Source organism: Syzygium oleosum, unplaced genomic scaffold, assembly GCF_021117445.2.
Source record: "Syzygium oleosum isolate NSW1041296 unplaced genomic scaffold, Sole_v2.1 Sole_v2.08, whole genome shotgun sequence".
Lineage (NCBI taxonomy): Eukaryota > Viridiplantae > Streptophyta > Magnoliopsida > Myrtales > Myrtaceae > Syzygium > Syzygium oleosum.
Window position 1 is genome coordinate 5549925 of NW_026607492.1, and position 15578 is coordinate 5565502.

The 15578-nt window shown below is 41.8% G+C and overlaps 2 protein-coding genes across 4 annotated transcripts; both read right to left on the reverse strand.

Annotated features, from left to right (window-relative positions):
- Positions 1-585: 585 nt before the first annotated feature.
- On the reverse strand, positions 586-2978 carry LOC115684240 (SKP1-like protein 1B). The gene is made up of 2 exons (XM_030608970.2): positions 2621-2978; positions 586-862 (listed from the first exon to the last, which is right to left on the reverse strand). The coding sequence occupies exons 1-2, from the start codon at positions 2912-2914 to the stop codon at positions 689-691; spliced, it is 468 nt and encodes a 155-aa protein (XP_030464830.1). The 5' UTR covers positions 2915-2978; the 3' UTR covers positions 586-688.
- Positions 2979-4291: 1313 nt separating this feature from the next.
- On the reverse strand, positions 4292-10728 carry LOC115684212 (protein MID1-COMPLEMENTING ACTIVITY 1-like). 3 transcript variants are annotated; one of them, XM_056313852.1, is made up of 9 exons: positions 10591-10728; positions 10008-10059; positions 9055-9795; positions 8156-8574; positions 7676-7785; positions 7065-7136; positions 5383-5489; positions 4913-5006; positions 4292-4611 (listed from the first exon to the last, which is right to left on the reverse strand). In XM_056313852.1, exons 3-9 carry the CDS (start codon positions 9460-9462, stop codon positions 4559-4561), a joined length of 1263 nt encoding a protein of 420 aa, XP_056169827.1. In that variant the 5' UTR covers positions 9463-9795; positions 10008-10059; positions 10591-10728; the 3' UTR covers positions 4292-4558. The 3 variants fall into 3 exon arrangements, with proteins under 3 accessions (XP_056169827.1, XP_030464795.2, XP_030464800.2); XM_030608935.2 differs by having other exon boundaries at positions 9985-10059; XM_030608940.2 differs by lacking the exon at positions 10591-10728 and adding an exon at positions 10471-10525 and having other exon boundaries at positions 9985-10059.
- Between the last annotated feature and the right edge of the window lie 4850 nt (positions 10729-15578).

Below are 15578 nucleotides of genomic sequence, written 5' to 3' on the forward strand. Positions count from 1 at the left end.
TATTTTTTAGAAATGTCGCATTTTTCGTAAAACAAACAGAACCTCAATTTTAAAAAAAATTATAAATTTTTTTCACTAACTCTGTATTGCATAAAATGTTTTAGCAGTATAATTTTAAAAAAAAATCATAAAAAACAAGTATTCATAGATTAGATTAAATATAAAAGTGTTTTAGCAATATGGGTCGGATCGGATCGGGTATGGGTTGGGTATGGATCGGATCGGGTATGGGTCAAGATATTTACACTATGAATAAATGGGTCATAAACGGGTTAATAGGTCAATTTGGGTCGGACCATTTATGACCCGACCCGACCCACCCGTTTAACAGGTCTAATAGGATCCATGGCCCGATTCGTTAGAATATATATTCCATCCGGCCAGCAGCTCATTCAACCACGGGGAACACGGACAACCCCAATCAACCGAATCAAGGTTCAAATGCATACACATTGCAATAATAAAATCAATAAGGCCACCAGTCTGGAGAATTTTAGTAACATTGAAAGGGAACTGGAGTCCTAAACCAGGCTCCTGCCAACCAATAATGCGACCATAACGAACCACTATCTACATTCAGGATCAAAGCAAAAGTCATACCGGATGTTTCGACAACTAAAAAACTGACGCAGCAAAATAAACACAAATCATCTCCATAGGTTGTTCAAGTGGAGACTTAAAAGACATATCATTCAAACGCCCACTGGTTCTCCCGCCGCACCTCTTCCTCCTCCTCTGGTGTGAAGTCGTTCTTGATGCTGAAGGTCTTGCGAATCTCCTCAGGGGTCTTGCCTTTGATCATGTCGGCCACCGTCTGGCATGTCAGGTCCAACAAGCTCTTGATGTTCAGGTAGTTTGCAGCCTGATTAAACACACATTCACACAAGCGTCAAACTAATAACTAATTGGATCAGTTTGAGCAAAAAAGTTGGCCATGTCGCATCAAGTCCGTCATTTGTTGAGACACATAACCCTTTAAAATCAAGACCTTGGCATATTTAATGAACATTTAGATTTCTCCAAAGTCTGAGACCCCATCCAGGCTGGAATTGTACAATCAGCTTCAAGGTGGAAACCACCACTGTGTTGGACCCTCCCGCACAAATCGTGCAGTTGCGTGGGTGCAGAACAAGCACTAGTTTCCTAATTCTATGCTAAATGTGAAAATTACCAATTCATTCCTCACTGAAAAAAAGATTGAACACGGTTTCCCTTCCCCAATATTTTTTAAAGATTTATGACTCGATAACATAGGTCTAGAGCAGGATGCAGAAACATCAAACAATGTGATGTTTAATCACACAAAAAATTTCATACTCCGGCCTCAAAGGCTAAGACAACAACTGAAAATTTAGCAATACTTAGCACAAGGAGCAGGTAAGGCACGTCAAATACAACACCAACATCTGAAGCTAAATTTATGGATAATTACACAGTCCCTAAATTCAATGTGAGAAAAAATTAACAAATGTACACCTAGAAAGGCACTTCATATCAAAGATGCTACTTGAAGTCTTCAACATGTCGTTTAAAGGAGCATACACATGGCTCATACAATCTGAACATGCACTGTGAAAAGCACTAAATAGTGGATGTAGACCTAGTAGCTTATTCATTGAAGAGCAAACTATATTGTCGGTTAGAAGGTAGAAGTGTTTCCATAAAGGAAGGAAAAAAACAGGATCTATGGAAGTAATTCTCACAGTGAGTTTCCAACCCACTTGAAGAAAGCAATTAGACAAACTTCCTTTATATATTACATGAGCCATAAGACAGATTAACAAAGTAACCATTTAGAGAAACATGGATATAATCGAGTCTATATTGCATGCCAGATGAGCCATTAATACCCACGCACTGATTTATACAATGAGATATATAGGAACAACAGGGAATTGCCCCCGCTATTTAAAACCATTACTCAACATTAGTTCTTCATGCCCTCATAATAATATAATATGCCAAATTCGATATACAAACAAAATCTTCCCAACGAATCTAACTTTCTAGACAATTCAACTAATCTCCCCAAAACTCAAAGGGTTTCCTATTGTTTATAGGCCGGTCTGTGTAATTTAATTTACAGAGGCTCTACCAGGATGCACATATCGTGATGCATATCAATTGAAAAGAAAGTATCCAATTCCAGTCCTTGTTTACCGTTCAACCCCTTTAGCGTGACGTTCCGTAGCAAACTGATCTTATTTGCCAGACACATGAGAAGAAAAAAAAGGAAAAACAAAAGAGAACAAGTGGAAACACATGAAACGCATCTCTATCAATAGATCAAACTTCACACAAACACAGGCCGCCATCCCCAGTCCTCTTCAGCCACCTACATTCGACAAATTCAACGGAAATCCCCTAAATCCCTCATCAAGACCAGCCACTAACTTCCCAATCTTATAAGAAAAAAATCCAGTTTTTTTCAGCACAAAAAATCGATCGAACCGAACAAGCGAAACCCTAATCCCCCGATTTCCAAAACCTAGCCCCAACCAAATCCCCATCAAAATAGCCTACCAAAACCTAATTCAAGACCAACACGCCAACCTCCTGCCCAAAAATTAAAAAAAAAAAAAACCAAAACAAGAAGGGAAAGAGGAGAAGAATCACCGACCAGGATGAGGTCAAACAGGGTGCCCTGGTCGACCTTGACGAACTCGGCGTCCCAGGCCTTGAGATCGTCGTCGTTGACGCGATCCTCGGCCTTGGCCGACTCGACGTGCTTCTTGCAGTACTCGATGACCTTGGCCAGGATCTTGCTGGTCACGTTGGGCAGCGGGATCGCGTTGTCGGCGCAGTCGTCCTCGATCATGTGCTTGATCGTCTGCGACTCCACCGCCACCGGCTCCTCCACCTCGAACGACTCCCCGTCGGAGCTCCGCAGCGTTATCTTCCTCGGCGACGCCATCCGCTCCCCCCCTCCGCGAAGATCCGCCGGCGGCGAACGATCGTCGTCTCCCTCCCTCCCTCTCTTTCCCCCCCGCGCGAAGAAATCAGCAACGGACTCTTTCGCTCGCTTGCCTCGTCCGCTTTTCCCGAGAATCAAATCGCGAAATCGATCAGGTGTGGCCAGTGCCGCGCGCGTGTGTATATATATACAGGGAGAGCTCGATCGGGTGCTGCGCGCGGTAGGGTAGCGGTACCGCCCCGGCCAGTGAGGCGCCGACACGTGTGGGTCTTGCCTTTTTCTCGATCCAATCGTCGGCTACGTGGAAAGGCGTATCCATCCCGGAATTATACGATTCGATTCGGTTTTTTTTTTGGGAGTTTCGCCAAAAGAGGAGGAAGTTGTCTTCTCTCTCTCTCCATCGATCCGACGAGACTTTTCGGCCAAAAAAATTCAGTTTCCGTTTTTGTTTTTTTTATTTTGTTGCCGTAAATAACGATGCACTTCGCCTAATTCAGATTTCTAGACGCGTTTTAATAATTCGATACCCTCTCGTGTGATTTTCTTTTTTGAAATTTAGTATAATCCTATTTCCGAATTTTGAAAAGAAAACCTAAATCTAAATCTATATCTATATCTATATCTATATCTATATCTAAATCTGCCGCCGGGGCATGAACTTTGGGTCGAAGGATTTATCTGCTACCGTCTTTATATTTTATCTGGTTTCCCATTACAAGTTGTGATAGATTTTTCCTTTTATGTAGAGTATGCGGAGGTCGTACGTATACATTAGACTAGTCAACTTAGCTCATATTTGCTCATATTTAAGGGGTTGAGTCGTTATACGGATTTATTACATGCAGTGAATGTATCATAAATGGATTTAGAGTGATAAAGCCCAAACTAATGTACGTGGTAAATAAGTTCACAACTTATTTAGACTTAGCCTATCTCTATGACTTTCTTTTTTCTCTCTCTCCACTCATTCCACACTCTCTCACCTCGATTTGAATATGAATTTTCTTAAATTTGATTAAATATAGAAATATTCTAACAATATGGGTCAGATCGGATATGAGTCAGGTCAGGAATGGGTCATTAGATCCGTATTGCATAGAAATGAGTCAAAATGGGTAAAATGCGTCAATTTGGGTCGGACAATTTTCCATCCGACCCACCCATTTGATGGATTTACGTATGCGATCTTATCTCCACTGCCCAAGCCCATGCTCAGGTCGACTGATAAGAAATGCAGCTATTTGCTATTACTTTAAGTACGATCGCATCAAGAATTAAAATATACACTTGAAAGCGGAACTCTCCGCTCCATCCTCCGGAGCTGTCATCACGTAGCTGCTCAAGTTAATGGCAAGAATGGTCGTTTTGACCTAGAAGAGCACAACAACATAATTGAAGGATCTCATTCACCCTGTGTGGTCGCAAATTTTTGGTATGAACAGACGCGAAAACCAAATTTAAGACAATGGCAGGCCGACACCGAGGATCCTTCTATGATACACCAGACTATCGAGTTTGAGAGATTTTAAAGGAACTGCTTTACAGTGTGTGTATGTTATGCTGGAGAAGTTCCTGGAGGCGACTAGATATCGCCTCTATGTTATGTTCCCGAGGCATCCGATGTGCTCCGCTCGCGAGTTCTGCTTAAGATTCCATGTATTGTGAGGGAGGAGGGCTTGTTTTCGTCTTCTCAGGACCTGCAGGTTGGTACATTAGATACGTCTCCTTTTCAGTTTCAAGAATCCGCGAAGATTCGAAACAAAGAAAAATTATGCCTCGAGTCAGAAAAATCGGCCGAGCCTCATAGCAATCGAGGAACTCGAGACTGCATTTGCGGGCGTGCATGTGTGTGGATGCAACGAGAATAGAGTAAAAAGGAAAGGCCATTGCCACATGGAGATCGTTTCAAAGATATACTTCAGTATCATCTTTGAACACTGTTGCTGCTCGCACAAGATATGAGATTCTTATGCTGACAAGGGAAGTCGAAGGACTTACCGCAGAGCCCTCGGATCTCCACTTCTCTCCATTCTTGGACAAGGGCACAGCAGCAGCACATAAAATGGGAGAGGAAATCATCAAACCAACCTCCCTGCCAAAATTAGACGACGAAAAGTGAAGAATACAAATAGGGTGAGTAGTTCTCTTCTCCTATTCTTTCTTGGAATCCATTCCACCATCCAAAGCAAATAACTCTGTAAGCCTATGCTCCGTGAAAATTAGCGCACCAATTCCACAAAAAGAAAATGTGGAACTTCCAACTTAATAAACCCGAAATCCTATAGAATCAGGGTGGAGGTTATTTGGAGCCACACCCACTATCAGCAGGACCGTTTGGAAATTCCCAAAAGATTTCAAGATCATCTTCATGGAGAGGAAGAGGATCAAGTGGAAAGATAATTCATTCAGCTTTGTCATCGCTCGGTTCAGTAAATATGACAGGTTTTGACGTTTGATAAGAAAATTACCGTTATGTTCAGCATCTTGCGGAGTTTCCTTCGGACACAGCACGTGTAGCAACAGCAGGACAGTATTAACGAATAGGCCAACAAGTCATTGCATGCTTCGCCTGCACCTGGTGAATATGTGAAAATTTCTTCAGTAGCATTCATGAAATAGAAGGAAGCACAGAGTCCTTACGATTATGCAAAGTTGTCAAAATTACATTTGAGGAGGAAGGCAGTGTCATATATCTACATGCTTAATTACAATCAAGTGATTCCCCATTTTCATATTCAGACAAATAACCGGCACAGAGTGTACACTCATGTATTACTATGCGTGGATCCACGAGTGCATACACTTTGTGACCTCCGCAAACGCATAAAAAGATGTACTTCAAATTCAAAGTTTCAACATCGTAAAGGCATTTTTTTACATGCACCAATGCTACACGTTCATAGACAAGTTCATCTTCAGAGAATCACGAAAAATTGCCTAACAATACATGAAAACCAGACAAGATGTAAAGCTGTGATGTTGTAGTTAACTTACAACTGCAGCAGAATAACCAACTTAAAAAAATATGCGTAGACCAATCGAGCTAAAATCGACAACAAATGATGGAAGCAAGGAAGGATGCTCAAACTTTGGAAGCATGAGCATAGGACTATAGTGAGATTTTTCCTATGCTCTCATGATACAGATGTGTTCTACATTACTAAAACATTCAATGGAGGGTGTTTACTGAAATGAAGTGGTTAGAAGAGACTATAATTGTGAAATGAGAAAATATCTTTGGTCCATCACAGACTTGGTGATTCAAGCTCATGTGAATTGGACCAAGTATCAGGATACTGGAAGTTCCGTGCAGATTACTGGCAAACATTGATACTAGTAAGCATTTGGTGTGTCTGTTTGATGTAAGAGAACATTCAAGCTCCTTCTAAAGTGGAAAGGGAATAGTAACTGGAAGATCTTGAACTAAAAGATGTTTTACTTAGCACGTGCACAAGTAATTCTGCATTTCAGGTTGACAGTTTCAATAGAGGAACAAACTTAACTTCCTTGGAAGCACTCACCGACAAGGTATCCACATAAGCCATACAAGGACTAATGGATGGCAATAGGAGAGCTAACTCAGTTGATAGTCAACATATATGACTATGAGCAAAAAAACTAAGCCAAGAGCAAGAGTGCCTCTTAAAATTCCTTCCTTTAGCGCAGTCTCCAAAGGCTTAGATCTTGTATGTTTTTTGCCTTTTCAAGCAGAAGCAAAATACTAAATGTATAAATGAAATCTCCACAGAATTCTACGCTTCAATTTTTATGCCTTTTCCTGTACAAATATGGTAACAACTAAATGAAATATTTTCTTCCACAAATTATCTTGGGCATGAGCATAAGTCATGTACCTTTGCATCATATAATAGACAATCCTGTGGTAGACAGACCACATATTATCTCATCAGGGAGTTGACACATGGGCCACTAACCCGACTACTTTCTCCGCCTCTCAATCTCTCTTTTTCCTACTCTTCTTTGCTGTTCCCGCTAGTGGGGAGTGGGGGTTCGGAGTCTATGCAATCTAATGCTAAATGAATGCATGATAATTCATAGACAATCCAGACATCAAACAAACGATCAGCCATATAATTAAGGTTATCTTATAATGGAAGCTAAATAAGTGTATGGCATGAGATTTGCTTACTCATAGGCCTCTTAGTTGCCACAGTAGAAATCTTCGAAAATGTATCACAAGGGCAGAAGAATGTTTTAAAGCCTGCATATCAAGATAAGTTGTCAGAATGCAGGGCATATTGCACATGAATCAAGAACACGTGCTCGACAGTAACACAAATCGGTATTCATACATATAGCTAACCATTGCCCCTTAAAAAGAAAAACGTTGTCTGCATGTCTGGGTTCATACACAGCGAAGGACCACTGTGTGAGGAACAATAGACCACTCCAAGGGAAGGGAACTAGATAGTTCCTCTGAAAACCCCTGCTTAACACTTCACTAAGGGAAAAAGGGACTGCTTCTGTGGATAGAGGTAGTGAGCCTCATATGCCATCATTAAAGTGTGAAAGGTGGTGATAATGGAGGTACTGTCATAAACACAGAATTAATAGGATTTGTGGAATAAAGGGGCACCGGGGCGGAAAGGAATAAAGATAAATGGCTTTGGCGAGTCCAATGACAGGGAGATGTCGAATCATTGGGTTGAACTCGCCGAGGTTTACAAATTTCTCACAGGTAAAAGTATGAGATGTCGAACTTTATGGTTGTCTCACAAGAAGTTGCAGGAGGGAACTTACATAGAAGTGGTTCTGAGCAACAGTCCAGTAAGTCAGTGTGCCAGTCATAATGCCCATATGAACCTTTAGATGGGCGCAGATCATGGTCCAAGGAGACTGATGATGTACTTCTGTCCATCAAAAGAAGAAACAAATTCTCAAAGACATTTCCAACTCCTCAAGCTGGACACAAGGCAATGAAATACATGAAGCATATTCATAGGAACACCTCAAGCACTAAGACACTTCGAGGATGAAAGCGGTTAAACAGGAACGAAACTGGGTCATTTGTCAGTTTAAGTCAATGAAGTGATCCGAGGAAGAAGCAAAATTATCCCAACCAATGTCCTATTGTTGTTTGCAAGTGATCACTCTTAAACTTAACAGACTTGAGTACATTAGCCAGACAGGAGTCCATGAAAGATTGGGAAGGAGCCGATTACTGAAGGCAACAGTGGTGATGGTGATACATACAGGAGTCTAACTTCAAAGAAGACTGACCTTGAAGTTTTGCTAGCAGAACTTTTTTTAGGATATGTTTCACCAGCGGAATGTTCTCTGTCACTATCAGCGTCAGAGGTATTTTTCTCCTTTCTCTTGGATTCTTTGAGTGGTGAACCATCATCAAGGAGTGAATTTGAGGCAACAGTTTCTGTGACTTCAAGTAAGCGCTGAATTACTTCACACTGACTCATATCCAAATTTGCCTGTGACCGTTGAAGTTCCAGTTGAAGCTTCTCGTTCTCCTTCTTCAGAGCCTCATTGAAACAGAGGTTTGGATAGGAACAGGACAGAGTCTTCTTCAGCATCATGGTTTCATTTCTCGAAGGCTCATGCGTTAAGATTACACTTTGCACCTTCTGATCCTCATCGTCCAACGTGTATTCTCGTTGATCCCTCTCAATAACTTCCAACCTTTCCTGTAAATTAATGACAAAAAGATCCACCATGTCAAGCAAAAATGATCTTTCCCAATGAGGACTCAGAGATAAAGCAAGATCCTTGGAGGATTTACAGACAAGACTCGACATATAAATTTTCGGATGAACTACCCGGGTTTTCCTTCCAATCACCACTTTTCCCTGGACTTATACCTGGCAAGCTAACCAAAGTTAAACAAAATTTTGTCTGAGATCCATCATCAGCTGACCCTATTTAAACTTCATTGCAATCAAGTCATCACTCAGAATGCTATCGAGAAAATTCTGTAACCTTGTTGGTAACACATATCATCGGCACCTATGGACATGACCCTTTGATTAAAGGTTAGGGAATTCTTTTACCAACACACGCAATCCTCGTCTCAGATATACCGTCAGTATCAACTCCACGACACGGTCTTACGATCACAATAATCATCCACAACAACGTCGCCGAGAGCAAAAAGAAAAAATCTTTACCCGAACTCGAGCATTGTCCACGAGAGTAATGAGGGGGACGAGCTTCAAGTACCGGTCGATCTCGTTCTGAGCCCTCCTGAACTGATACACGATGTTCCACCCCATGGCCAACAGATAGAGGTAACTCCGGTCCTGGCAACTGTTGACCAAGATGTAAGACCTCCGCAGCGCGTCCTCGAGCTGCTCGATAGGCTCCCTCGTCTCCGGGTACCTCTTGAGCTCGGAGATCTTGAGCTGCTCCAGCAAGTTGCCGATCAGCTTCAGGTGCTGAGCGAACTGCCTGCAATTCTTCTTGTGCATCCGCGCCGTGTTGGCGGCCTTCACGATCATCCCAATCAGCCGGACGGCATCGAGGCCCGTGAGTTGGGCCACATTCGCAATCTCTCCGAAAGCTTCCCAAGTAGCCATATTGACCACTCAGCACAAGGAATTGACTCAGCTGGACACAAACCAAGATGTCTACAAGCCCACCACAGGATCTCTGATTCAAATGTTACTCACTAAACTCTCCACTAAAAGATGTCAAGAAGGTGCTAATAGTTGCGTGGAGACAGCAATTCCGGTCCCAATTCACCACATGCAAAAGCCGAATTGAAGCTTCTTTCTGTCCCGTCACCACTATCGAATTTTCGAAGCTCTTCGAAAATCACGTCGTTCCGTTAAGCTAAAACATTACGGAGCCGGATCAAGAGCTACCCTGCGAGATCTTCAGATGAACCCGCGAGTGCTCCGGAAGTTCACCTGCAGCAGCGAGATTGAGCGAAACTGAGAAAAGCTTCACCCAACAGAATATGACTCTGCGTTACGCCCGTTGACCCGCTTTTCAGCGGCGAAAAGGAAGAAGAAGAGAAGCGTTTCAATTCAGAAAGCAATGAATTTGCTTCGCTCGGTCTCTCCGAGGCGAAGCGACATTGTTACAGAGAAACGGACCCGTGAATTATCACGAACAGCACCTCCTCACTCGCCATAGCCCCGACCTCGCCCTTCAGCCCAGAGCTCCAGGACCTGCACAGAGAATTGCGCTCGTGAAAACCACTCGCGAGATCGAAACCGGCGCTCGCTGGCTCCGGCGAAATGCACACGAAGTCGTCGCTCAATCCAATAACTCCGAGCTAAGCGAAGCGCAGCTCCGGCGAAATGCACATGGAAAACTACCTCTCCCCCCCCCTCTCTCTCTCTCTCTCTCTCTCTCTCTTCCCCCCTCCCTCTCGCTCTCCCGTACAGAAAAAGCTTCGCGGGTCCCGGTAAAATTTCGTGCTTTTTTCCATATCGAAAATGAGCTTTTTCTTAGAGCTTTTCAGGTGGGTTTTTTTCTTTCAGGGTAAAGCGGACACTCCCATGCAAGAGAAAAGAGAAGGGGAAAAAGAGAGAGCAGAGCAGAGGAGACCAGTGCATCGGAGTGCGGGAGCGACAGACATTGCTTTGCGCAAAGGAGACCTGCCGGGTCTGCTGGCGATTCTTCTTCTCGTTCACCTGCCAACGACGACGTGCATTTTTGGGAGCATACGAGCGAGCACACACAGAAGAGAGAGAGACCTTGAGAAAACACGTTGTCCGATCTTTAATGGCGCATAGCATCGGTGTCGTCTCCCTCTCTCTCTCTCTCTCTCTCTCTCTCTCTCTATATCTCTGGCTGCAAGTGCAAGCGCAAGCGCAAGTGCAAGTGCAAGTGCCGCACGCTCCACATGCTGTCATGCACCACCCGCTCGAGACAAAGCGAAGACGAAGAAAGAAAGACGCACTGCTGTTTCTCCAGTTTGCTCGCTCCTGGCTGGGTGGTCCCGCGAGATTTACCGTTGTGCCCCTGGTAGGCATCCGTTATTGCGGTGAATGCCACCGGTAAGGGGGAGGAGGAGGAGCAGGACGCAACGAATACGGGCGTTGACCGTAAAAAATAAAAGCTGGATTTGATTTAATTCGCGAGAGCGGTAAATAAAAATAAATAATAAAAACGGGTTTTAATTAAAATTGAGAGGAGGGGGCAGACAGCTGGCGAGTGTACTGGGAAGGCGGCGAGGCACGTGCCCGCCTTTGCTTGTCGAGGGCGTGTGGTGGGTCGCTGGTCACGTGATCCCCCCTCCCCCAACCCCTCGGTATTAAAGCGAAATCCGCCTGCCAAGCTTTGGAAAAAAATCATGATCTGTTGTCGTCTGCACTCCACACTGATCTAGTCAGTGATTTGGATTATGATTTCCCTCTCAAAAAAAAAAAAGAAGAAAGAGGAAAATTAGGATTTCGCCCTCGGATCATGACAATGTACAAGTAGCCAGATTCGTCGAGATGGATCGATCGAAGTTTCAAGAATATTTGCCCGTCACTACCGATTGAGATCGACACAGTATGAATTATAAAAGTCGATTTTCTCAATCTTCTCTAGCCCGTTGGCTCCCGACTGGGCCTAAATCAAGCCGAACATGAGAAGCGGGAATGGTTCGCATTCTGCTCGATCCTTTCTTACACTCTGTGATTGAAAGGACATCTTGATAAAGTTCGAATTATTGAAGCACGTAGATGCCAAAGGTCTGGATTAATAGAGACATGAGGCTAATAAAGGTTTTGCCACAAGCCTTTTAGGTAACGAGTCTCGGCTTTCGTGCCTCTAGATTAAAAGAGGGAGACTTACGTCAAGATGCCTTTAACAACTGTCGTTGAGAAGCATGATTACTCCCACGAATTCAACGTGAATCGGGAAATGGTTCCTTTGCCTAGGTGAACATTTGCAATGCCCTAGTCCTCCGATTGAAGGAGAGAAAAACAAAATAGAAAAGCATCTTCGAAATCATGGACGTGTGAAAAGGTCAGACCCCATCATCAACTAGCATGTGCACCAATAAGTCCTTAGCTGATTAACACCCTCGTTCATCGTGCTGGAGATAAAAGCTTCAGCAGAACAAATTCAATTCGATTGCATTTACATGCCATCATTTACCTATTCTTCTGTCAATTACTGCCTAAATTAGCTATTATGATACATTGAATTGAGAGATACGCATGGAACTATTCTTCTTGTGACGTAACCGTGGAAGATTAAATTGAGTAAGAACCGTAAAAAAGACACGAAATTTCACTCTTTTTTATCGGCCTAATTCCCAAAAAAAAAAATCAAATTTCACTTTGAGTGACAATTATGATTCGAACTATATTTTGTCTCAAAGGGCCATATTTGGGACTTTTTTGGAATTAGCCCATTTTTTACCACCTTATTGATCTTTATTCAGCAGGGTCGGCGAAAACAACTCTACCCAAAATTAAACAAAATAAGAATAAATCGTTATTTTTACCGTCAGTTCAGAGATAAAATTAGCCCATACAATGTAACAAGTAGATTTAAAAGCGGGGGCATATATGTCAATCGATGGACAGGGATGGTACGAGTGGGGATAGCGCACTAATCACAACGCCACGTGTCCAACAATTATTTGTTTTTTTCCCCTTAGCCATCGTGCCCGTCTTAGTCCCTCTCGATCAATCTGTCCCTTACGATGTAAGCCAAATTGAAAAATTGATAATCCAACAACCTTAGGGGCGGCCCGACTAGATTCCATTGCACTAGCAAAAAGTTCAGAATTTGTGGAAAATGCCCGGCTGAATAAATTAATCAAATATTCATAAAAAAAAAATTTCCTTTTGAAGAGTTAAATGAGAGCAAGCAATACCGTGGAGGATTTTAAATATATGAAAGGAAGGGAATGGCAAAAAAAAATTAAATAGGAAAAATGAGCCAATGGAATTTTTATGCATAGTTATTATGTAAATGTGTTTACTGACTATTCTTACTTTGATAGATATGAAGCATCGATCCTATTGTGTAAGTATTTTAGGTGTCGGTCCATGGGGATAACGTTTATTATATAGGCAAAAGAAAGAGAGATAAATTGTTGAAGGGGAGAGAAAATGATAAAGTGAAACATGTGACTTGACGCCGTGCTTGGTACGATAGAGAGAACTGTTGTGGAATAGGATATGAATGAAACGGGACGAAATAGAAAAGGTATTCTAATTTCTTTATTTGGTTTTCTTAAAAAATGGGCCGGAATGGAATGGAACGGAACGGAACGGAAATGGACGAAACTTCTACGGATTAAAATTTCTAATTCGTTAAATAACTGGCATTCAATTAAAATTATAATTTTGTTATACGATAGTTACATTTGAGTTTTAAAAATACGTCTGATTCTACAATGCATTATTATATTAATACCAAATTATTTATTTCAACATCCACGCGAGATTCATCTATTTCATTTGAAAACAGCATTAACTGTAAAATATTATTTAACAATACATAAAAATCATAACAGATTCTAATAATCAAACACACCAAGAGAGATGCTTTTGCCTAATCTCATTGCAAAAGAAACCCCTTTTGCCGGAGCAAACGACAACCGTAAACCATTCCAACCGTTAAAAATAGGGACCGTCTCGAATACATAATAGGCAACACGATGCATTGATAGCATAATCGCGACAACATACGAGAATTCAAACGTAGAATGGACAACCGATCTTCTTATGAAAAGGTGTCCACAATCAAGTTACCTGTTAAATCAGTTTTTAGCCGACGATCAATTTTCTCGAGAAGAAAAAAAAAATGAAGGGACGTGACCCGATCTAATGATTTGACCGGAAAAATGCTGATGAGCCACCGCTCCCGCCATCGATACGGCAGAGCCGACCAACGACAATTACCAATTCGAGACGCGCCCCTCTTAAAATACAATAAGTAAAGGTGAATTCTTGCAGTAAAAATAAATATATAAATAGATAATAGAATAATTATTTTCCTCGACTTTGGAAAAAGGGAATAAGAATGATCCTTCCTCTTCCAAGCCTGCCCCAGATATCACCTCCCACTTATCTTCCTCCCGTCCAAATTTTTCTTTTCACACCAATCGCTGATAAAATTTCCAGAATCGCCCAATTACTAAAATTTTTGGGGGTAGGAAAAGAACAAAGAGGGACCAAATCCCAATTACAGCCACCGCTAAAAAAGTACAAAATCGTCAGTTAACGTAGGTTGGAGATCACACAAACTGTCGGTTTTATACTATGTTTGGGAGTTCTCGATGCGATTCCTGATTTCCTAATCGACCTTAATTTACCATTTTAACCGCGCACGTCCTTTTCTGACAAGAGGGCTGTTTGTTTCTCCACCAACTTTGTAATTTACTCTTGTTTTTTCACTTCCATTAGATTAGTAAAATTTTTTTTGATCTCTTGGTCTTGTGCCATGTGAGTCTTCAATGTGACAAAGACCCACTTTGTCTTTTGTTTAGATTAGATTAGATAAGTGATTGTGGTAAGGGGAGGAAGAACGTAAGCGGTGACCTTTCACATTGTCATCTTTAGTCCGCCTCTCTCACGAGACGGATTTACCATGATTCTTTATCGCGGAGTCCTGTTGATGCGCGATCTTCTTGGGTCTTGTCTGATTTGCTCGAACTTCCGAAGGACCGGGCTTAGCTGTAAACCATAAAGTAAAAGAAGTCTCTCGGATTTTGCCTCGGGAAGACCCTCTGATGCTCGGGTTGGTGAACGAGAGGGATGGAGAGGTGAGCGGAAGAGAGGGATTTGGGGGGAAAGGAAATTGCTTGATACCCTTGTTGGGTGCCCTCTGAGGGTTGAAAAGTGTCCTCAATGGGCGGATTGAGCCAACCCACATGTATCGAGCGACGGTCTAGCCTCTCTCTTTAGGCCTTCAAGGCAGGGTGCGAGCATGTCTAGTCCCGTGGTCGGGTTTCGTGGGCTAAGCATTTTGGAGGTTGCAATCTCTCTTGGGATTGACGCCCTTATGGGTCAAGCCATTACTAAGTTACTTTAGCGGACTTGAGCACGTGATAGGAAGTGAAAAATTTTGGCCAACAAGCTCATTTGGTATCCCTATTAGATCATAATCTTTGTCAATGTATAACAACTAAGATTGATTTCAAAATCAAGAGTCATGACCTTTTAATGTCAATAGGTCATTTTCTCCCATAGACGAAAAGTTACATTCGTCAAATTTTTGGAGTTGTAATTTTTTCAATCTAAAAAAGTCACACATTTTCAGTGATTGCATTGATTTGAAAGTCACAAGCGTTCAAATTTAATACTTACTTCCTTTCACAATGAAAAGTCATATCTTTTCATTTTCCATAAACATACATACATGTATATACTAAAAGTCATCGTAATAATACAATATTTATAATATAAACTGCTTTGAAAATCCCCAATAATTTCTCATACCATATTACTCATGATTTTCAGTTTCATTTTTTTTATTATTTTTGTTATATTGATCCAGTTCTAGGAGTTGTAACTTTTCAACTAGAAGTCACATTTCGACCAACAAAAAAAACTTAAAGTCACATCTTTTGAGTAATCTGAAAGACATCTTTTCTTTTAGCAAAAAAAAAGAAAAAGAAAAACATCTTTTCATTCTACTCTCCTCGTGATAAATTCATAGCCAAAATACTTATAAAAATAAACTAATTTGGAAATCGCCAACAATATATGTGTATACTATGTTACTCGTGATCCTC

What these genes read in the sequence shown, in the direction of transcription:
- LOC115684240 (XM_030608970.2), bottom strand. Translation starts at nt 2,914, where the DNA reads ATGGCGTCGCCGAGGAAGATAACGCTGCGGAGCTCCGACGGGGAGTCG. An exon ending in CCCTGTTTGACCTCATCCTG is followed by an intron (nt 863 to 2,620) that starts GTCGGTGATTCT and finishes GTGTTTAATCAG; the next exon opens with GCTGCAAACTACCTGAACAT.
- LOC115684212 (XM_056313852.1), bottom strand. Translation starts at nt 9,462, where the DNA reads ATGGCTACTTGGGAAGCTTTCGGAGAGATTGCGAATGTGGCCCAACTC. An exon ending in TCTGCTAGCAAAACTTCAAG is followed by an intron (nt 7,786 to 8,155) that starts GTCAGTCTTCTT and finishes TTTGATGGACAG; the next exon opens with AAGTACATCATCAGTCTCCT. An exon ending in TTGCTCAGAACCACTTCTAT is followed by an intron (nt 7,137 to 7,675) that starts GTAAGTTCCCTC and finishes CTTGATATGCAG; the next exon opens with GCTTTAAAACATTCTTCTGC.